The 22,481-nt window shown below is 36.3% G+C and overlaps 1 protein-coding gene across 6 annotated transcripts in view; it reads right to left on the bottom strand.

The window, feature by feature from the left end:
* Positions 1 to 689: 689 nt before the first annotated feature.
* LOC107553556 (cAMP-specific 3',5'-cyclic phosphodiesterase 4D-like) overlaps positions 690 to 22,481 on the bottom strand; it is an 80,100-nt gene continuing 58,308 nt past the window's right edge. For 3 of the 6 annotated variants that reach the window (XM_016235825.1, XM_016235828.1, XM_016235831.1), the window contains exons 2-15: positions 11,393 to 11,569; positions 10,669 to 10,705; positions 9,738 to 9,808; positions 9,575 to 9,624; positions 9,308 to 9,420; positions 7,890 to 7,983; positions 7,540 to 7,712; positions 6,432 to 6,530; positions 6,056 to 6,220; positions 5,878 to 5,977; positions 5,458 to 5,612; positions 3,655 to 3,777; positions 3,323 to 3,505; positions 690 to 1,530 (exon numbers count right to left, since the gene is read on the bottom strand). In XM_016235825.1, the coding sequence (XP_016091311.1) occupies positions 1,141 to 1,530; positions 3,323 to 3,505; positions 3,655 to 3,777; positions 5,458 to 5,612; positions 5,878 to 5,977; positions 6,056 to 6,220; positions 6,432 to 6,530; positions 7,540 to 7,712; positions 7,890 to 7,983; positions 9,308 to 9,420; positions 9,575 to 9,624; positions 9,738 to 9,808; positions 10,669 to 10,705; positions 11,393 to 11,569 (1,930 nt within the window). In that variant the 3' untranslated portion in view covers positions 690 to 1,140. Of the gene's footprint in view, positions 1,531 to 3,322; positions 3,506 to 3,654; positions 3,778 to 5,457; positions 5,613 to 5,877; positions 5,978 to 6,055; positions 6,221 to 6,431; positions 6,531 to 7,539; positions 7,713 to 7,889; positions 7,984 to 9,307; positions 9,421 to 9,574; positions 9,625 to 9,737; positions 9,809 to 10,668; positions 10,706 to 11,392; positions 11,570 to 18,857; positions 18,939 to 19,115; positions 19,173 to 20,245; positions 20,260 to 22,481 lie in introns of those variants that run through there. The other 3 variants (XM_016235829.1, XM_016235827.1, XM_016235830.1) reach the window with 3 other exon arrangements.

Here is a 22,481-nt window from a genome sequence, read left to right as displayed (position 1 = left end):
GTCTTGCTACATTCAAATGAAATCAACATCATCCCGAGGTTGTCAGCAATCACAAAGTTATCGCTAACCTGTTAAGGCAAGACACTACAAGCAAAACCTTTACTGTATGTACTGGTTAATTCTGCTTCCATGTCTTCTTTCAGACTAGTGGAAAGAAAACATACAAATTAACATTAAAGTGTTTATTTATTACACATGATCTATTTGTGTCTGTAGATTTCAATTACAATACATATTTTCAAAGGCCTTTTTCTTAAAAGTCAGAAATCTCCACGTTAGCATCACGTATATACCAAGCTTTACAGTCGGTCTATAAGGTTTTTACAGATAGGTTTGTATATATATCATTCGCCTGATTTATGTAACATTTTATTCCTAAAATCATAGTGATTTTATTTATTTATACTTTTTTTTTTTTCTGGCTGTTGACAGAATTTTCTGATTTATGGAGTGATCAAAAGAGAAATCCAAAATGCCCTCTGTAAAAACTCTATGAAGTCAACAAAATGAATTTTGAACCAATGGTCAGATTTCTGTTCTGGAAATGAGTGCAGATTTGAATTATATAATGTTTCATTTACATAATTTAACATAACATTTCAGAAAACTTGTAATACAAAATTATTATTATTATTATTAATCTACAGTGATTAATCAGCTGGGGAAGTATGACGATTAGTTATTTCATATTTTTTTTACTCTTTTCACCTGTGGTGTCTTGCCTTAAATATTTCTCGCAGCTGTCCCGTTTCATTCAACTAAGTTATTTCTCAATGGCAAAAAAGCAAAAGCATTAAGTTATCCGTTATTAAAAAGGTTCAAGGTAATAAATATCCTCGTCGAGAGGAAAAAAGTTCACATAATGAGTAAATCAGCTTTCCTCTGCAGTTGGCACGGACAGTCACTCAAGGGAAGACTCATGTTTCTCCATGCGACTCTCACATGAGAGCACGAAAACATTCATCTACACCTTCAGTCTCAGTGCTTTCACAAATCTATCTTTAAAACACAGGCTTATTTGGTCAGATAAACCGTGGGTCTGTTGTGTTTTTAGTGTATGGTTGTTCTACTCAACCCCAAATTATTGGTAAGTGCAACTAAGAAACACAAGTGAAGCAGCACTCTTAGTACTGGGCCTTGTTAAGTTTCCAACTGCAGGATGAATACGCTGGTCATTTCTTGGTCCAGTTCTCTTTCGCTGCTGTCTAAAATGCGTGTGACTCCGCGAGGGGACGCTTGCGGATGCCTCGGGTCTGTCATAGTCCTTGATCTGTCTGCATCCGTGTGCTCTTCTTCAGCCTCTTCCTCCAGAGTCAGCTCAAACTGGAACTTTTCTCCGGCTGAGTCTGCGACGCCCAGCGTGGCCCGTGAGTCCTGCTCTTCCGGGGTGGGTGACGGGCTGCGTGGGATCATGCTCTGATACCATTCGCGGTTGTCCTCTAATGTATCTAGAATGTCCTGAGCATCTGGATGGACCAGATCAGCCCATGTCTCCCATAGAGGATGGACAATGTAATCGATGAACCCCACCTTAAGAAGCAATAATTAAACACAGTGGTCATTAGTACAGTATAGTACAGGACAAGCTTTTTCAAACTTGTTAATCCCCTGATTCATTTGTGAAGGAGCCGCTACCTAAAAAGGCAACTACATATTTTGATGTATGAACACACATTTATACAGTGTGAGAAATATGGAGTGTAAGATTTTTTTAAATAATAATTGGCTTGTATATGATAATTTAGCAAATTATTAAAATAGTACCGGAAAATACATTTTATTTACATCTATATTATACTAAATTTTTATTTATTTATTAAAACTAAATGCTGATTTTTGACAATTAAAAACTCACATACATTTTAATATCTTATGTCAATATCATAACTTTAAACATATTTTATTAATATCTTAAATGCACATATTAACCTTGACAGTTTTGAAAAATAAATGTTGTAATATTTAACTTTTTTCTCAATTTTACTTACAGCTATATATTTTTAATGTATAAACACCAATTTATACAATTTGAGAAAAAAAGTGATATGGTGAAAAAAAAATTTAATTACTGGATTTTATATTATCATTTTGCAAATGATTAAAATAGCATCAGAAAGTTTGTTTATAGTCTACGGTTATTTATTTATTAACAAAACTAAATTCAGATTTTTGTTCCAATTAAAAACTACTGCTAATAATAGAATACAATATTCACAATTCATCTCATGATTTCACAAATCAAACTGAGTGAATGTTGAGTCATTATATTAAACATCTTTTATTAATATCTTAAATACACATATTAACTCTGAAAGTCCTACAAAATAAATTTAGTAATATTTCACTTTTTTCTCTCAATTTTATACATCTATATTTTTTCATGTAATGAAAATAAACAACAATTTATACAGTGTGAGAAAAATATTAAGTGCAATACTATAAAGACCTTTTTTAAAAGTACAAAACAGCATACTCAACATACTTATTATTTACATGTATATTCTACTGTTTATTCATTTATTTATTACAACTGTCACGAATTCAGTCCATGGACTTCCGTTTATTCACCACCAGAGGTCACCCTTTCCATTTCATTGACTCTCGCACAACACAAACTGTTGCATAGCACCCCGGACTACATATCCCATCATTCTTTGCACGATTTGCACACTGCACTGATTGCTCACAGCTGTTTCTAATCACCTCACTCACTATATAACACCCACTCTAACCACATTTCTCGGCTGAGTATTGTTTAGCCTGTACCCCTTTCCGAGTCTCCGTGTTTTCCTTGTTTTGCCTTGCCTGTTTTTTCGGTTTCTGATCTTTGCCTGTTTTCTTGGATTTCTCCCTCTCGTCTCGCCCCTGTGATTCTGTCTGCTGATCGGTGACCTACGCTAGCCCTGGGACTAATCTTGTGTTTTGCCCGCCATATACCTGTTTGCCATTGTTTTGACCCTGCCTGTTTACCACGTCTCTTTAATAAAGCCTGCAGATGGATCCACACGTCTCGTCAGCCACGTTACCACAACTAAATGCATTTTTCCCTTACAGTCAAAATCCATTTATACAGTGTGAGAAAATATTAAATGTGATATTATAAATCCTTCTTGGAATATTTGGCTTTTGTAATTTCACAAATTATTAAAAGAGTATCAGAAAATACTTTTTATTTACATCTATATTCTAATTTTTATTATTTGAAACATATTTTAATAATATCATAATACACACATTACCCTTGACAGCCTTAAAAAATAGTGTAATTCTTAAATTTTTTTTCTCTCAATTTTTTGCCCCATTGTGACTCTTCCAGACATACCTGCGATTTTTCCACAGAAGCTGTGTGTTTGTCACACATGGGGCTGATTTCTATGCCCCTGTCACGCTCACGGTCCCCCTGACTGAAGAGCTCCACCATGATGCGGTCTGTCCACTCTCTGTAGAGCTCCAGGGGTTTCGTGGGGTTGCTGAGGTCAGCGCAGTGAACCATATTCTGAAGCACCTTTCGAAGAAAAGAATGAATAATTTTTACAATTGTGCAAATAGAACTGAAAAGCCAAAAAATGGTCGACTAGTCACTCAAAAATGGACCTAAATAGAGTTGGCAGACTAGAATTGTACTTTGTATTGGTAGAATGAGACGTGCACTACCTGTATCCGGTCTGAGTAGTTGTCCAGCAGCAAGACTCCCAGACTGGTCACTTTTTTAGTTTCCACCATTGTCTTCAGGTCAGCCAGGAAATTCATGTGTTTGGACATATCAGTGGATAATACCTGGAGAGACAACGGGGAATTTGATATTAGATCTTTATATAGTATTAAAAACACTGTATTTGAAATGTGACATCTTAGAAAGGTTTGTTTTGTTTCATGTGTTTTATTAGGGTTAATGCTTTGTGCCCCCCCCCATCATTCAGTTTCATTAACAGTCTTTTCAAATAAAACAACAAAGAGAGACCGGAGTAGTCTGATTCACAAATCTCTTCTCAAAACGCCTCTTATGAACTTGACTCACAAAGGAGTCACAGATCACTCATTACCTCAATGAATCATTTAGAAACAGTTACTGAATCTGCGTCATTCACTCATACATCATTACTATCAGACATCTGGTTATGATGTAAAATAAACCATTAACTGTCACTATATTTTCCTTAAATGGATAGTTTGAAAAAAATTTAAATTCTGTCATCATTTACTTACCCTCAAGCTGTTCCAAACTAGTATTCGTTTGCTCCAAACCTGAATCTTTTTTCTTTTTCTGCTGAACACAAAAGTGTGTGAATAACTGGCCCCCACTGACTTCCATTGTCTTTTTTCCACACTTCGGTAGTCAATGGGTACCAGCAACTGTTTGGTTACCAACATTCTTCAAAATATCTTAATTTGTGTTCAACAGAAGAAAGAAAATCATACAGATTTGGAACAACTTGAGGGTGAGTAAATGATGATATGACACTCGCTGTGTAAATACTGCAAGTGGAGTAATACAAACTGTAAAATGGTTGGAGTGCTGTTATCTCTAGAATATTGCACCACTAGAAAATGCTCTCAGCCAATCAGATTCAAGGACCTGAAAGAACTGTTGTAAAAATAAATATATAATGAAATGTAGTAAGGATCAGTTATTTTGGACTTGTTTAAAAGAACTAATAATAAGTGGAATCAGAATTATTTCTTTAACAATCCCTAGTCTGTAAAGTAAAGTTAAGTGGTCTAAATGGAAGGCATAGGACCATAAAATGTTTGTCCAATCATATCTCTCAGTCCGAGGGCTACAATAGGCTGTCTTACCTGCCTGTCAACATATGTATTTGCATACTTCTGCACACCCTGTTTGCACAGACGTGATACGTTATCAGCGCGTTCCATTACGCTATTGCAGACCGAGCGAGAATGGAAGGGATTATTATTGTAATACTATGCACTTTGTACTGTAATGTTTTCTCACCGGTGAATGAGATATGAAGTAATCTGACAACGTTGCATTCAATCCTCCACCAATGCCATCTCTCACAGTGTCGCTGGTTAGCCTCTGGTCTGCTTGTGTGTGCTCATTGGTTTTAGAGGAGGCGTGGCTTTGCAGAGTGATTATGCAGGGAGGGTGGGATCTTATGCTTTCAAAGCTAGCTTGCTATTGCTAGCCTCTCTGAAATTGCCTATCCTACTTTTAATACCGAAGTCCTCCAGTTTCATTCAACAGCAAATACAGTAAATAACTGAGGCACAATATGAGCAGTTGCGTTTGAATGAAACAAGCGAGAGCGGGGTGGCGTGATAAGAGAGACGTGAAAGGAGCGCCGGCCATAAATACCCGGATGAGCGGTGTGTTATTCGGCATTGCTAATGACGATGATTGTTATCGGGAAATAACACTCCTCATTTTATATTGACTGACCAATCAGATTCAAGTATTCCTGGAAAAGGTGTAGTAGACATTTATAAAAGTCTCACCATATCTATAGTCATCTGTCGCAGGGACTGTCGTTGTTTCTTGCTGAGGTTGCAGAAGATATCATGGTTCTCCTCCTGGAGAAGCTTGAAGCCCACAGCCAAGTGATGATTCTCCAACACTGAGGCATCATTATACATGAGAGCCAGTTCAGAGTCTGAAAGAGTGAAAAGAAAAATAACATATTACGGTCCCGCTGGCCTTTTAGTAGTGATGCACCAAAATTTTGGCGCAGCTTTACTTAAATAACATTTATTTTCGGTTTTGGTTTTCGGCCAAGTGCATTCTGAATTTTTGGTTTCAATCAAGAATTTTAATTTCGGTGCATCAGTTTTTCAAATAGGTGTTCCTGTGTTTGTGTTGAATGGATGTGGGGATGGATTTTGGAGTTATGTTAATGGTTTGTCATTAAAGAGTCATACTTGTGTTAATAAGGAACTGGTTAGACACTCCTGGATGGTCCACATCATGAATAGCACTCGCAAACAGAGCAGCCATGATCTCAAGGTCTGTGAACACATCCTGAAAAAAAAAAAACCTGGTGTTAACAATGGTTACTTCCCATGAGCACTATGTATGTATGTGATCATCCATGCTGACCTCTAGGGCAGGTGTGGAGAGAAGAACGTGTGTGGACTGCACAACATCTGCTGCGTGGATATTGTTATGGTAGGCCACGTCCGGATGGTAGTGATCTTCCAAAGTCACGAGGAAAGTTAAGAAGGTATCCGATGGGATCTTAAAGGTCTTGAGCAAATCTCGCTCCTGACAATTACAGAGTATAAAAATATAATCAACTGTCAGGTAAATCTGCAGTTAAAACCAGCGTAAAAATATACAGAAAAGCAACAGTAATTTCAGTTAATGCTACATACCAATGATAAAATGATGAGCTTTTTCTTCTGGCAGGTTTTCTAACAGTTTTTCTATCTGTTGTTTTTTATTGAAGGCTATTTATATTAGACAAATGTCTTACCTGAAAAATGGTGTACATTATGACCGTCAGTGGCCGATTCCCAGAATACTCTGCTATCTTAAAAATATCTATACCCCAACGATTGATGTCCTCAAGCTCCTGGAGTGAAAAATACAGTCATTCTACTCCAATGAAGAGCACTCATAATAACATGAACAATAATAATATAGCACTATGAATCCATGAAAGACAGCATAAATTCTTTATCAAAATATTTCACTAAACGTAGTTTGTTAGGTTTTAAAATAATTATTTAAATAATATAGTTAATACTACATATATTTTCATCAAGACATCAAGATGATTTAAAATAAGACAAAAGCATTAAAATAAGCAAAATAAAAAAAAATAAAACAACTAAACTCAACTAAAAATCTAAAAACAAAAACATTGTTTAATTCCGTTTACTTACTATAAATAAAGATCACTTTGAAAGACCTTAATGTATATTATGATGTCTTTTTAAAACATGCATCATACTTTCTGTATTGTACTAATAAAAAAGTAAAAATGAAGTAAATCTAGCCAGTATGTTCTGCACATCAAGTTGACTTTGGTGTCAAGCAATAATACTAGTTAAACTAAATAATTAGAAAATTGTGATTTCTAGACTTTTGAAAAGTCATGTAAATGAACATGATAAATCTCCATGGGCATTTTTTTTATAATGACAATACATGTTTCTAGTTATTCCAAGCTCTAAATAATTTTATTGGGTAGAAATTGTGTAAAAAATATTGAAAAAAATAATTTTACATTAAATCACAAACAACTATAAAAAGCCATGGTCACTTGAATATTGTTGTGGACAATTGGAGTCAAAAAAGTCCCACTGGCCTAATTATTATGAAAAAAAGTCAGAATTGTGAGGTATAAACACAAATTTGTCTTTTTTCCTATGAATTCTAAGTTTCCTCTCACAATTCTGACTTTTTTCCCTCTGAATTCTGAGTTTATATCTTGCAATTCTGTTTTTCTGTTTCCACCACGGAATAAAAAATACAAAAGATAAATCGCAATTTTGGGTAAAAGGTAATCACAAATTTTAGTATATATTTCCCAATTCTGATCTACAGTAGAACTGACAAAGAGTGAAATGAAGGGACACCTTGGCCAGGAGGCTCTCATGTTGTGTGTTGACACCAAATCGAGGGATGCATGTGTCGGGAGGGAGACTTGGACTGGGGCTCAGTTTTCTCACTCCACTTATCTGAGACATCAGGCGGCGCTTTTTCTCCTCCTTACACGCTGCTGACAAAATCTCCACATCATGCTGTTTTTCTGCAACACAAACCACAGAGTATGTGAAAAGCCCTGAGCTAAATTCAGATTGAAAGGAAGACACAGTACGGGAAAACAGAAGAAAAATACTGAATATATATTTCTCTGAATTAATGCAACCATGTTATCATAAATCCAGTCTCTAAATTTGTGCATATAAATGACAAAGTCACTCACGTAAAATTGTGCTTGCTATGAACTCCGACACCTGGTTTCCTGACCGGCTGGTCTCTGACAGCTGAGTTAGTTCCCTGTTGAGCATTCTTTTAAACTAAAAATAATACAACACATAAAATTAATAAAACATTAGAAACATTATATTCGCAACAGTCAAGTTCCGGAAGTAAAAACGCCATTCATTTTCTCCATAAGGAAATAGATTTTTAACAATAACTGATAAAACATTAAAGACAGACCTGTTGTGAGCTGCAAGGCTGTTAAATGATTGTATATGCTTTTGCTGAACCCGTATGTTCGCATTAATTCAACTTATTTTTAAAAGAATCATATTGTGCGATAGAGGAATTTGTGGTGAAAAACTACATTACCCATGATGCCGTGCAAAAACTCCACCAATCAGGGACTTGCAGTGAGCAAAGAGTGCCAAAGCTAGGCCCACTCTCATGAAGCACCGCGAATCATGTAATGAGTTGGCCTCCCTACGCTATGAAAATACTTAGATATTTGTATAAATGCATATTTTGCAATGAACTTAAATATAGGCTATTGTTTCTGTAGATAAACAACTTTAAATGAATAGTTTTATATTTCTCTGGCATTTGTAATTCAATTAATGTCATTCGCAATGCTTCATGAGATTGTAGTTCCTTCCCTCATTAAAGCCGTGTTGTCTGATTCTCATATACTTTTTTTTGCTTCAAATTAAAGTCTGTAATGTTGTGATTCCCCTCGTAGCTGGTTAGTTTGGTTCATGGCTTACAATGCTTTTTTTTTTTTTTTAAACCCTATGGGAAAAATGAATGAGAATAATACTTCTCGAAACCAGCGCTGATGAAAAAGTGGCACTAATGTACTGATTTCAGTCGTGGCCTAATGGTTAGAGAGTCGGACTTGTAACCCAAAGGTTGTGGGTTCGAGTCTCGTACCGGCAGGGAATGTAGGTGGGGGGAGTGAATGTACAGCGCTCTCTCCCACCTTCAATACCATGACTGAGGTGCCCCTGGGCAAGGCACCGAACCCCCAACTGCTCCCTGGGTGCTGCAGCATAAATGGCTGCCCACTGCTCCGGGTGTGTGTTCATCTAATATTTATATTTTATTTTAGCTGTTTCAATGAACTAAAATGATTTTTATTAGTTTTAGTTAACAACAGCTTCGAAATGGGCAAATTAAACGTTTTATGAACTACAGACTTCATGACCAAATCTGTACCGCAAATGGCTTGTGAGCTAACATAGTGTAAAAGCTATACTCTATGGCCAGTTTTATGTTGCTTTTTGACTTTTTAGGCATTTTTGGGCATAAATACACTTTCACTGTATGTAAAAGAACTGCTCGTACATCAACTCATTTCTTGTTTTAAGGAGAACAAATGATTCCAATTTTCACTTTTGACTGAAATATTGCTTTAAATACCTTATTGGAGGCCATTTCACTGACGGAGTGACGTGTTTGCAGGGTCTCTAGCTGGTCCAAACACCAGTCCAGCTCTTCAAGAGTCTCGACGGCGAGTTTCTGATATGCCTCATCTGCAACAAACAACCTCAGATGTCAGAACATCAATAATGTTAATGGTCACTATTCAGATGTTCAACCTTTACATCTCTAAACATATGGCTGAGGTCTACAGTATAAGAAAAAGTCCTCATCTTTGGCTAGACAAGCTCGTGCTCTTACACTCACCGGACAGGCTTGTTTTACAGGCCGACTGAGGGTTAGTGCCTGACAGTCTCCTAATTTACAGAAAAAAGATTAAAGAGACTTCATGTGACAATTGTTATAAATCATTTTCTTATTAATCTTTCCATTCACTGACTGGCTGAAGGTTTTTCTGCTACAGACTCACTTGTTGTTTCTATCTTGCATGTGGGTTAAAGCTGCAACGTTACCCCTCACTGTACGCAGACTGGCAAGAACCTTCAAGACGGACACACACACACACACACACACACAGTGACTGTAAGACATATTACACATCCACATATCTACACAATACAATGGCCACAGAACTACAGAACCCCTTCTTAAGCACATCTTATTATAAATCAATGTGCAGAGTGCCATGCACAATTTTGTGTGCTCTTTGTGAAATTGCAAATATAAAAGGCTTTAATATATAAGGGCTGCCGATTTAACATGTTAGTTTGATTAATGGGTCATTCGATTAATTATCAAAGAAATAATATATTAAAATTATTAACGCATTTAACGCTCCCGCCATCTGATTGTATGTCATCTTACACTGCATGCAGATGCTGATGAACATGATGCTGGAAAATGACTGACTGTGAGATGTAGCCTATGAGAATGCAGTTATATTCCCTAAAATTCAAGATATGGTCAAAAATTTCCCCGTATAGGTTTTTGTGTTTCGTTACTGAATGAATCCACATTTCTGAACAAATCAAATAAGCCAATGAATCAGTGAGTCATTCATATAGACAGTCTTTAGAGTATCATATTGAGAGTATAAATTCACAGTCAATATTTAATCTTTTTTTACAACTCACTAATGCCCACTTAAATCCCATTAATTTCATAGCATTATCTATTAAATTCTAACAGCAATGTAAGTGTCTATTCAATGATTTTCTCATTTAACACAATAATGACTTTATCTTTTTTCCCCCCTCAGCTCAAACGGATTATTTTGAAATCGGTACATCATGCAATTAATTCGATAATAAATGTTAATCTCTTGACAGCCCTAATATATATAGCTAGAGGGCATATATACTGTATATATTATACATTTATTAAATCAATAACCAACTGACCTGAGCAAACGGCGTTACTATCATGTCCTCCCCATGACTGCAAAAGAGAAGTCAACAATCATAATCAAATTACAAACTTAGCAAGAAATCAATATTGAATTTACTTTCTTAAAGCAATTTCATTGTCTTGTTGCTAATGATTGGCTGGTGCATATTAATATTTCGCACGGACTCTGAAACACCTTTCCACATCGTTTGACGTCACAAATCCTTCTTACTTTTTAACCCCTTCCCCTCCAATCACAGATTAAATAATTTCTTGATGGATAAAATCTATGGAGGATTGTGATTGCCATATAAATATATACATCTTTCAATAAAAGTGTAAATATAAATAAATAAAATCAATTAAAATTTTCCCATACACTTTGCTGTATTTCATAATACAGTCTCTCTCTCTCTCTCTCTCTCTCTCTCTAGACTGATATGAAAGATTTATTTCTTAATTCTGCACTCCCATTTCTTTTTAAAAAACATTTCCTTATTTTACTTGGAAATACATGAGATTACAGAAGTAATACAGGTTGAGAACTCTACTTCCCACTGACTTTATATTTACAATATGCTTTAGTTTTTACAAAGATAGAAATAAATGTACTGCTTTAAAGAGCTACATGCTGAAAGATGAACTAATAATTAAGTGGGAAATCTGAAAAATGTGTTGAGTCAGTCCAGTGACAGAGTGCTATGACATATTGTGCTTTCGTGTGTGATGAAAGCTTACAGCTCGCTGGCGGTTGAGGAGTTTCTGGACATGGTCTTGGGCGAGAGGTCGAAATCTGAGTCCGAGCGGTAAAGGAAAGACTCTCGCCTCTGGCTGTTGGCCTGGAGGACCAGACCCGTGCTTGGACTGGGGTCCAATGGACTGCGCCCGATCGACATCCCATTTTCCACATCGAAACTGTAACAGAATGACAGGTGACAGAAAGTTAGTTATCTAAGGGAAAAATTTTTACAACTAAAAGAAGAAACTGCCAAGCATTTGATCGAAGGACTGCTGAAAATTGCAACATACATTTATGACACTGCTATTCTTGCAACTGCAAGGACAAGTGTTATTTTTAATGTTAAATCACCAGCAGAGGACAGAAAGAGTGCATGTTAGTTTTTATATATTTTGAATTAAATATTTCATTTAGGGCTCCACAATAATGGTTAAATGCTTAATCAAACATTTTGTTCATTATTATTATTATTAAACATGATTATTGTCATTAAAAATGTTTTTTTTCACATTTTATCAGATTTACTGCACTTTCACATAAGCACAAATCAAGAGAACGTCAACCCACAATTTGCTTGCAGATTGAGTCACAGCAAAAAGCGCAAAGACCAAGTGAAAGAAAACAGACTGGCTCAATTACACTTTTATTTGAGCAGAATATCTCAATAGAGATCACTAAACTACAACTCGTTTGCCAGTGTTTTCAGATCATTAGCATATTTTTCTGTAATGTACAGAGTTGCCAGGCTGGGATGATTAAGTCAACCACTTGGGCAGAAAATGTATCTATTCATAAAAAAAGCTGATTGGGGGATTTCAAATTTTAAAATCTGGCAACCGCAACAATGACGTTTTCTTACCATTGCAAGATAATGCAAATGCCAATTTATAATGAAACCTTTTCAGGATAAATAACCAGTGGGAAAACATCACAGATGATTATGCATAATAAATCAAGTGAAGCAGAAGCTGTGACCAGGATTAAAAAAATTATTATTGTACATCCCTACATTGTCAATGAAGACCTCTAGCCCACAAGCCGTTAACTGAAAAAGAGAAGCAGGCTTTCGCTGGACTGTCTGTAGGTCTGAGTTCAAGGACTCTCTGCTCTGATTCAGACTAACTTGAAGAGAAAGTGAGCCAGGACTGCTTTTGGTTTATTTACATCTGTGGTGGAGGTTCAGCGGCTGAGAGTCTATTTTTAGTTTCTCAGGTAAAATGTTGCTTCTCTCCATTCAGAAATATCAACACATTCTCATGCTGTAAAGAGAAAACAGAAAATCCTCTGTTACTCAGCTCTCCTCAGGATAAGTAGTGGTGTCACTCTTAAAAATAAAGGTGCTTCACGATGCCATAGAAGAACTTTTTTGTCTAAATGGTTACGTAAAGAACCTTTAACATCTGAAGAACCTTTCTGTTTCACAAAAGGTTCTTTGTGGTGAAAGAAGGTTCTTCAGATTATAAAAAGGTAAGAAAGAGATGGTTCTTTAAAGAACCTTTGACTGAATGGTTCTTTGTGGAACCAAATATGGTTCTTCTATGGCATCGCTTGAAGAACCTTTTGAAGCACCTTTATTTTTAAGAGTATATGCTGGTTGGTGTTCAATTGCTCATTGGTTTAAAGCAGTGGTCACCAACCTTTTTAGGCCCAAGATCCCTGACCTCGGCCTTTATGAAAGACAAGATCTACCTATTGAAGAATTGATAGAAAAAGATATCCCAGATTGTACTTCAAATTTGAGGCCTTTTACTTAGTATTTTAATTAGTGATGCGCCGGTCATAGCTGATTCAGAATTTCTTTTTTTTTTTAATTATTTTAAACAGATTTTTAAGCAAATTTATTTATTGGCTATTTGCTTTATAACAAACAAACTGGCTTTAAACAAAAATATCTAGCCATTTGAAATTAGAGGCAACCACTGCATTTTAATCACGATCTGCATGGGCAGTTGTTTTTGGATTTGATTTAGATAAATTTCAGGATTTAAATAAAAAACTGAATGGTCTGACTTTAGGTGTTATTTATTTATTTGCTACATAAAACATCTGCACAAAACAACAGCAGGTCTGAATGAGATGCACTCTCTGACAGCAGGTGGCACCTATGAACAGGGTTGCCAGGTTTTCGCAATAAAACTAGTCCAATCGTGTTTCGAGGGGGATTCCCCTGTAAAAAAGTTTTTCGGTGGGGATCTTCCAGTAAAATTCACATTCCAGGGGCCTAATATCACGTTATTGGGGTCACTTCAACCTGCGGACATTGAACATAGTTCACCCAAAAATTGCAATTTTGTCATCTTTTACTCACCATCAAGTTCTTCCAAACCGGTTTGAGTTCTTTCTTCTGCTGAAGATATTTTGAAGAATGTGAGTATCCAAACAGTTTCTGGTCCTCATTGACTTTCATAGTATTTTTTTCTTGCCATACTATGGAAGTGAATGGGGACCAACAACTGTTTGGTTACCCACATTCTTCAAAATATCTTCAACAGAAGATAGCTATGCTCAATAGAAGAAAGAAACTCAAACAGGTTTGGAGCAAACTGAGTGTAAATGACGACAGCATTTTTATTTTTGAGTGAACTATCCCCTTAAGGGTTTTTCAACTCCCTATAGTCCACAGTAATAAACTCAGACCTGTTTTTGAAATATTATCGATACCTCAGTTCACATTATTGTTTTTCTAGGTAATCAAACTTTTGTCTTGGTAGATGATAAAACAAATGAAAAAATAAAAAAATCCCGTGAAGTAGAGGCCATATAGAATCAAAAATATCATAGAGACTTTGAAGTGTTTTTTTATTAACTTGGGTATTTAACCAACCACACTATCAGCCACCTAGCAATACCCTAGTAGCCTCCCAGAATACCCTAGCAACTGCATAGTAGCACGCTAACAACCATTCGAAACACCTCAGCAACCTTTGGGTCCGTAACAATAAAAACAGGTAAACAAATAAAATATTTTCATTACACCTACTAACTTTATTTTCTCACAGTATATCTCTAATAATGCCATCCTACTGTAATATATCTATATAACATTGTCACTGCATTTCAGCAAGTATATTATTAAACGGCTTGTACTGTGCATTGAAAACACAATTTAGTGAAACTCTTTTTGTCTTTTAAGTTGAATGTGTCAGCAAACAGAAGGAGAAAACACAGGTAAATGATGGTCTTACAAAGCTTTATTGCAGGCTTCCCTGCTGGTACCAAGACTCAAACCTGCTTCCTTTGGCTTACAAAGCCAACTCTCTAACCATTAGGCCACGAGAAGATGATGGCAAATGATTGGGATGGGTTCAATGAACAGGTAGGTAGAGCAGGTAAATAGTACCTATATTATATTTCACAGTAAAAAAAGATAATCCGCAAGAAGTGATTCAGAATCATAAAGTGACTGGATCGTGAAAAGGCAGAATGACATTTTGATAAAGTAATGGGGCCAATTCTGAATCCATGTTGACTTTAAAGCAACTTTAAAACATTTCAATAAAAAGGAAACTGACAAAAATTAGGAAGATTCAAATTAAGATTTCAAGATTATTCTAAAGAAAACATTAGTTTTATCCCTTCAGTTAACCTTCCTCCTGATGTTTTGGATGGACTCTAAGCAGCTGGGTTACACCAAGGCATTTATGAGAAGTGGTGAATTGGCACTGAGCCACAGATGTTATCATTAAAGTTCACTGTCTCTGAAACAACAGGGAGCTTTTTTGAAAATAAAGGCCAAACACGACCCCATTCTTTCGTTTATGTGGTGTGAAAAACAAGCTGTATAAATTTGTCATGGTGGGCCATGTAGCCTGACCTTGGCACTTTAGAGACGGGGACCCAGATGAAAAAACATGTGGCACAGGATAAAACAAGACGCAAGCTGGGTCATAAAGTGCTGGCTTGAGTGGTTCCTGTAGAAATGACCCTTCAGAAAGAAAAAAAAAAAACACTTACATTCTCTAGATAGCTGGACAGTATTTCTTTAACATGTATACCTGATTCAACCCAAATAAACATTGGTATAAATTAATGTATTTAGTTTGTTAATGTATTTAGACCTCAATACAACTTTTTAATTTTTTTCAGTACACACACACAGGTTTGTTTTTATGGTTTATGGGGACTATGTATACTTTGTATACTTTACAAACCGTATTTTCTATTGCTTTACACCAACCCTACCCCTAAACCTACCCCTCACAGGAAACTTTCTGCATTTTTAGATTTTCCAAAAAAGTCATTCTGAATTATTTATAAGCCTTTTGAATTATGGGGACACTGAAAATGTCCTCATAAATCACCTTCTCGTTGTAATACCTATGTCATACCCATGTTATTATACAAATTTGTACACACACACACACACACACGCACACGCACGCACACACACACGCATGCATGCACGCACACACGCACACGCACACACGATCCTGTGGCTCAGTGGTAGATAATTGTGTTTGCAGAGCAAGAGGTCATGGGTTTGATTCCCAGAGACACATTCTGGTAAAAAAAAAAAAAATGTACAGCCTGAATGCACAAAGTTGCTTTGGATAAAAGCATCTGCTAAATGTGTAATTTTATTTTTTTCCTAGAGTATAATAATTGCAATTATTTCCTTATATATATATATATATATCTACACACACACACACACATATGTGTGTGTGTGACTGGTGACCTAAAATTATAAATTAAATTATTTTATTGAAGTCAAAAATACTACTTAATATCAATTAATCAACCTAAATAAAATAATTTACAACAACAAACTAAGTGTTTATGAGTTAAGTCAGGTAACAGTTTCATGGTTACCACATTTTACAGTGCAAAGGAATTAATATTTAGTAAATATCTAGTTTAAAAGACGATATCTGCTGTTTAATGACCAAATTAACAGAGTGAGAATGCTACAAATAATTTTGATGTATATACACATTACTACGACTACTAATATTTATTATACAGTAAATGCAAACTCTTGACTCTGAATCAGACTTGGAACTCTGAACCAGATAGAAACTCTGAATACGAATTATGATGCAAACTCTTAATCAGATGCAAACTTAACTATTTCAACAGATGCAAACTTAACATAGCTCCACTATTTAATGATATCGCATTAGACTCATTAGAGTAATGGTCCATTACTCAGTAGAATTGTGCAAATCTTTTCAGCATACTCTAAAGCACAAGATAATGTCTGGAAATAATCTAGTATCTAACTGCTAATAAATATATCAGAATGTTTGTTTATATTGTAACAGCTGGACAAATCAGACACATTATTATTTGTTATATTTAACAAATAATCCACAAACACTCTACACCAAACTGGCAAACCATGAGGTTCTCTGGAACCCTTCCCCCAAAATGCAAATAACCCCAAAGGGACAGAACAGACCACTGGTTACCAGAGTAACTAGACAAATTTTACAACCCAAAAAATATCGAAAGCCTCCCTCTTACTTAACTGCCCATAGAAAAGGACTTTCTTTCATTAATTCACATACAAACTGTGAATGAACATGCACATCCCCAGGACATTATGTGCATCATTACTGTTTTGTATATTGTCTTTTGTATTGTTGTATTGTGTACTGTTTTATGCGTGCCTTATGATATAATTATTACATAATGTAACCCTATTGGTACCGTCTTTGATATCAAAATAACCCTTTTTTAGTCCACCTTCCAATGGTGCGGTATGCACCATTGGAAGGTGGACTAAAAAAGGGTTATTTTGATATCAAAGACGGTACCTCCTTATACTGTAACATGCATTATATGCTTTAATCAGAGTATAAAGTGATACATAACTGCTTACCCACTCTGATCACGCAAAAGAGCCAGCTTTCACACAAAGAGACTCTTTCCCTCCAAAAATTACACCTCCATTGGTCAAGCCAAACTCAGAAGATGTGACCTTGCTATAAGTTAAAAGGCCTCTCTACTCTGTGACCTCCCGCTCTTCTTCTATTCTCTTACTTACTTCTCTTACTGCTCTTACACTCTTGCCTCTCAGACATCCATCCTCCCTCGCGCCGGCAGGACCTTAAAGTTGCAGCAAGTCATGTTGCAACTTTCCACCTGGGAGAGAAATCTCCTGACCACCGAGTCAGAATAACATCTTTGTCGTTCATCACTCACCAACCCAGAAGAACTCGATCACAACTCCAACACCACCGAACTGTTGAACCATCAAGACTTTCATCCGAGACTACATCTGGACGTTCATTCAATGGCTAAGGCAATGCAAGTATCGCACATTTAACTGAACTAAACTGCGATTTAGTGTAAGTGGTAGACCCCTTTACTACAAAGGTGCTGATGGTTCGCTCAGGTGATTAATTGACTTTGACTTTCCATAGCTTCATTCCCTTGGTTTCTATAATGGTCTTTATTCATTCATTTCTACTTCCCCTTTTCCCATGTGTGTATGCGTGATTATATGTTTATTTGTTTGTTTAGACTAGTTATGTCTTAGTGTGTAGTTAATAAAAAGTTTGTGCACAATTACATTTTATTCTGTCATCGCTTGTAAACAAAGTCAATTTAACGAGCTGATCTTGCTACATGCTCTAATGCATTAGTATGCAAGACAGTTATTTTCTGTGGCCACGAAAATAACATTTCCTAGAGTTAATACAAAATTACACTGCATGTTCGCTGGACAAACAGATTAGTTGATGGTAATATTAATTCTGCTACAGTCACTTCTGGCAGCTGATATAATTAATTTAATGATTGTAATTAATTTATTTAATTGTAATTATGTATATACATTTCCCTTTTGATCTAATTTGCAACAATATTAACTAATAAGATTCACATACATTGTAATCTATCAATGTCTCAACAACATCTGCCAAATGTCCTAATAATCAAAAGGAAATGTTTAGATATGTAATGATCTATTTCCAAACTAAAACACACAGGTATCAAATATATGTCTTGTCAACATGCATATGTTATCAGAGAAACAGCCACTGTCAAGACAAGCAGGTAAATTATTCATGTGGTTTTGGGGAAAGAAGATATATAATAGATCAGGGATCCTCAAATCTGGCCCACGAGATCCACTTTCCTGCAGAATTTAGCTCTAACCCTAATCAAACACACCTGAGCAAGCTAATCAATGCCTTCAGGATCATTAGAAAAATCACAGGTAGGTGAGTTTGATCAGGGTTGGAGCTAAACTCTGCAGCGCTTTGGCCCCCCAGGGCAAGATTTGAGGAACCCTGTAATACAGCATGAAATACTGAGGAAAATTACGGTACGATTACAGGTAAAAGGTACGATTACAACCAACAGGAGGTTTTTCTTTCTCATAATTCAGTACTGTGTAGCAAAATCCATATATTTCCACAGAGAGGGAAGAGCAAAGTACAAAATGCGAGTTCTGAACAGCAGCCTGACAAAATGCCGGAGTTTATATAAAGCAGCAAATGTCAACAGTGAACTTACCACAGTATGTGCTTTTCAGCAGATCTCGGTCGCGTTCGCAAGCAGATTGCCATTCTAACTCTCAAGACTTTTAGTAAAAACCTTGGACAAAAATCCAAATACAATCTTACCATATAAATATTTCCAGAAGAATAAAAAAATATATATTTCTTACATTTGATTTACTAATTTAATTGGATATTTCGTTTAAAGACATTGAATTATTTAAATCCAGAGACTGAAATCTGTAAATGCTGAAGCTTAATATAGTGTTTTTACCATAAACACATCCAGTCCTCTCTCTTTCTCTTGTTTTTTGACTGCGCGCACACACACACACACACACTCTTTGCCAACAGACAAGTCGCAGCATGCTAGTAAAGCTGACGGATTTGTAGAATACCCCAGAAACATATGTCAGACTGCTTCAGGATCAGACATGCTTAAGAGAAAAAAAATAAGAAACTGCATTTTGCCAAAAAAGAGCCTATTTTTTAGGGGAATTACATTATTTTTTTTCATTGCAATTATTTTAATTACAATTAAATTAGGGCTGTCAATCAATTACAATTTTTAATCTGATTAATCACATCCTTTTTGAAAGATATATATTATATAATACACACATTTTATAGTATGTGTACAGAGCAACAGCAAAGAGCTTTTTTACATTTTAGAGAAGCCAAGTTGCGATACCGAACAGGACCACATGGAGATGCCAAAAAAGCCCTAAACCAATCGCCTGCTGACTGCATATATCTACTACAGTACACGGATCCATTCCGTATAACTAAACACAGCAACATGAACTTGACCAATCAAAACATGTTTGTGCCTGTGCATAAATACAATGTGTGATCAATGTGTCAAGAGCACTCATACACGCATTATTATAACGGACTCACGTGTGCTTACTGTACGACTCCTGTACACCACCGCAATCGTCTTTACCTTATTTGCAGTCTTCATCCATCAAAACTTTACTAGTGAGACTATGGTTATCCAGTTGAGAAAAAGTAGTTTGCGTCTCATCTGGCCATACAGCGGTGGGATGTGTTGACAATCCGTTCACGCTGTATTTCACACAAGCGCGTGACATGTGAGGGCTCGTGCTCTTCAGAGACAATCACAAAATATGACAGAGCTCGTGTTTAAAAGCGAAACACACTGGAATGAATAATTCACTGAAAACGCAACACAAGTCTCTGTTCTCTCTGCTGTCTCTGATGTAATCAGCCTGGTTTCCTTTATATTAACGCTGTTTTGGACGGATTGTTTGAATGCATTCGCTTACTGGTTTATTGGACTGAAAACTTTCCCGGAGTTTAGCGGCTTAAAATGATCTAATCGCAAGCAGAGTAGCAAAATTGGGTTAAAGGGTTAGAAGAAGCTTAATATAGTGTTTTTACCATAAACACATCCAGTCCTCTCTCTTTCTCTTGTTTTTTGACTGCGCGCACACACACACACACACACTCTTTGCCAACAGACAAGTCGCAGCATGCTAGTAAAGCTGACGGATTTGTAGAATACCCCAGAAACATATGTCAGACTGCTTCAGGATCAGACATGCTTAAGAGAAAAAAAATAAGAAACTGCATTTTGCCAAAAAAGAGCCTATTTTTTAGGGGAATTACATTATTTTTTTTCATTGCAATTATTTTAATTACAATTAAATTAGGGCTGTCAATCAATTACAATTTTTAATCTGATTAATCACATCCTTTTTGAAAGATATATATTATATAATACACACATTTTATAGTATGTGTACAGAGCAACAGCAAAGAGCTTTTTTACATTTTAGAGAAGCCAAGTTGCGATACCGAACAGGACCACATGGAGATGCCAAAAAAGCCCTAAACCAATCGCCTGCTGACTGCATATATCTACTACAGTACACGGATCCATTCCGTATAACTAAACACAGCAACATGAACTTGACCAATCAAAACATGTTTGTGCCTGTGCATAAATACAATGTGTGATCAATGTGTCAAGAGCACTCATACACGCATTATTATAACGGACTCACGTGTGCTTACTGTACGACTCCTGTACACCACCGCAATCGTCTTTACCTTATTTGCAGTCTTCATCCATCAAAACTTTACTAGTGAGACTATGGTTATCCAGTTGAGAAAAAGTAGTTTGCGTCTCATCTGGCCATACAGCGGTGGGATGTGTTGACAATCCGTTCACGCTGTATTTCACACAAGCGCGTGACATGTGAGGGCTCGTGCTCTTCAGAGACAATCACAAAATATGACAGAGCTCGTGTTTAAAAGCGAAACACACTGGAATGAATAATTCACTGAAAACGCAACACAAGTCTCTGTTCTCTCTGCTGTCTCTGATGTAATCAGCCTGGTTTCCTTTATATTAACGCTGTTTTGGACGGATTGTTTGAATGCATTCGCTTACTGGCTTATTGGACTGAAAACTTTCCCGGAGTTTAGCGGCTTAAAATGATCTAATCGCAAGCAGAGTAGCAAAATTGGGTTAAAGGGTTAGAATAGAAATTGTGCGTCAGTAATTTTGTGTTAATTGCGTAAAATTATTTTAATGCGTTAAGGATTGTAAAATGAATCGCATACGTTAACACGTTAACGATGACAGCCCTAAATTAAATTCACAGTCTATCCCAAATTCCTCTTAATAGCTCCTCATTACTGTATTTACTATGGATGCACTCATACAATTTTTTTCAGAACTGATCTGATACCAAAAATTCAGTGTATTGGTCGATACTGATACATTACCGGCACAGTTTAAAAAAAAATCAATGTCGAATTTCTATACCTCTGTGTGTCACACTCGCTGGTGGGAGATTAAGCGCACAACGCAGGAGATGAATAATATACAGTCTTAAATAGTAATCCACAGGAAAACAGACAGGGAATCCAGGAGGAAGGCAAACCAACGGTGTGTATACATAAAAAAACAAAATCCAGCAAGGACTGAACAGAAATGACGAGTACTTCATACAAACGCAAGAGAGGGACTAATGACTAAATTAACAGACACAGGTGAACTGAATGAACTAATCAAGGGAACTAAGGAAAACTAGGGCTGTGTCCGATATCGCCCCCTATACCCTTAAATAGGGCACTATTTGAGGGAACAGCCATTTTTAGTGGTGTTTGAAACCATAGTGGACGTTCTCGAGTGCACTCATTCAATCCCACAATGCACTGCAAAAACAAGTGTACAACTGGTGCACGCTCAACGGCTAGAGAATGCCCATAATGCACCGTGAGAGTCACGCGCCGAATGAATTTCCGCATCTCGCCAGAAGATGGTGCCCGCAGCTGAATAATCAATCTGTTAATTTTTACAAAGCGCTCATCCATGGCGTACAGCATAATGTACAACACGGGTATAAATTCATTGTAAATTGATTATTAAATTGTTTGATTAGGGTTTATACATAATTTCCGTGACAGAGTTCAAGATAAATCCTTTAATCTTACTAATGGAGCTGCTAGTTTGCTAGTTTCAAATGATTAATAAACAGCAAGCACAAACTATGCAAAAGCGGCATTCCTTCCGGTGCACTCAGTGTCCGAATTCACTACTCGTTTTCAGTCGGTTTCAGTTTTCTAGTGAACTGAATTAGTGACCTAATGTAGGGAATAGTGAATG

The sequence above is a fragment of the Sinocyclocheilus grahami genome, unplaced genomic scaffold (assembly GCF_001515645.1).
Source record: "Sinocyclocheilus grahami isolate Dianchi unplaced genomic scaffold, SAMN03320097.WGS_v1.1 scaffold474.1, whole genome shotgun sequence".
NCBI lineage: Eukaryota > Metazoa > Chordata > Actinopteri > Cypriniformes > Cyprinidae > Sinocyclocheilus > Sinocyclocheilus grahami.
Note: the sequence above shows the minus strand (reverse complement) of the source record. Positions and strands in the feature narration are given on the sequence as shown.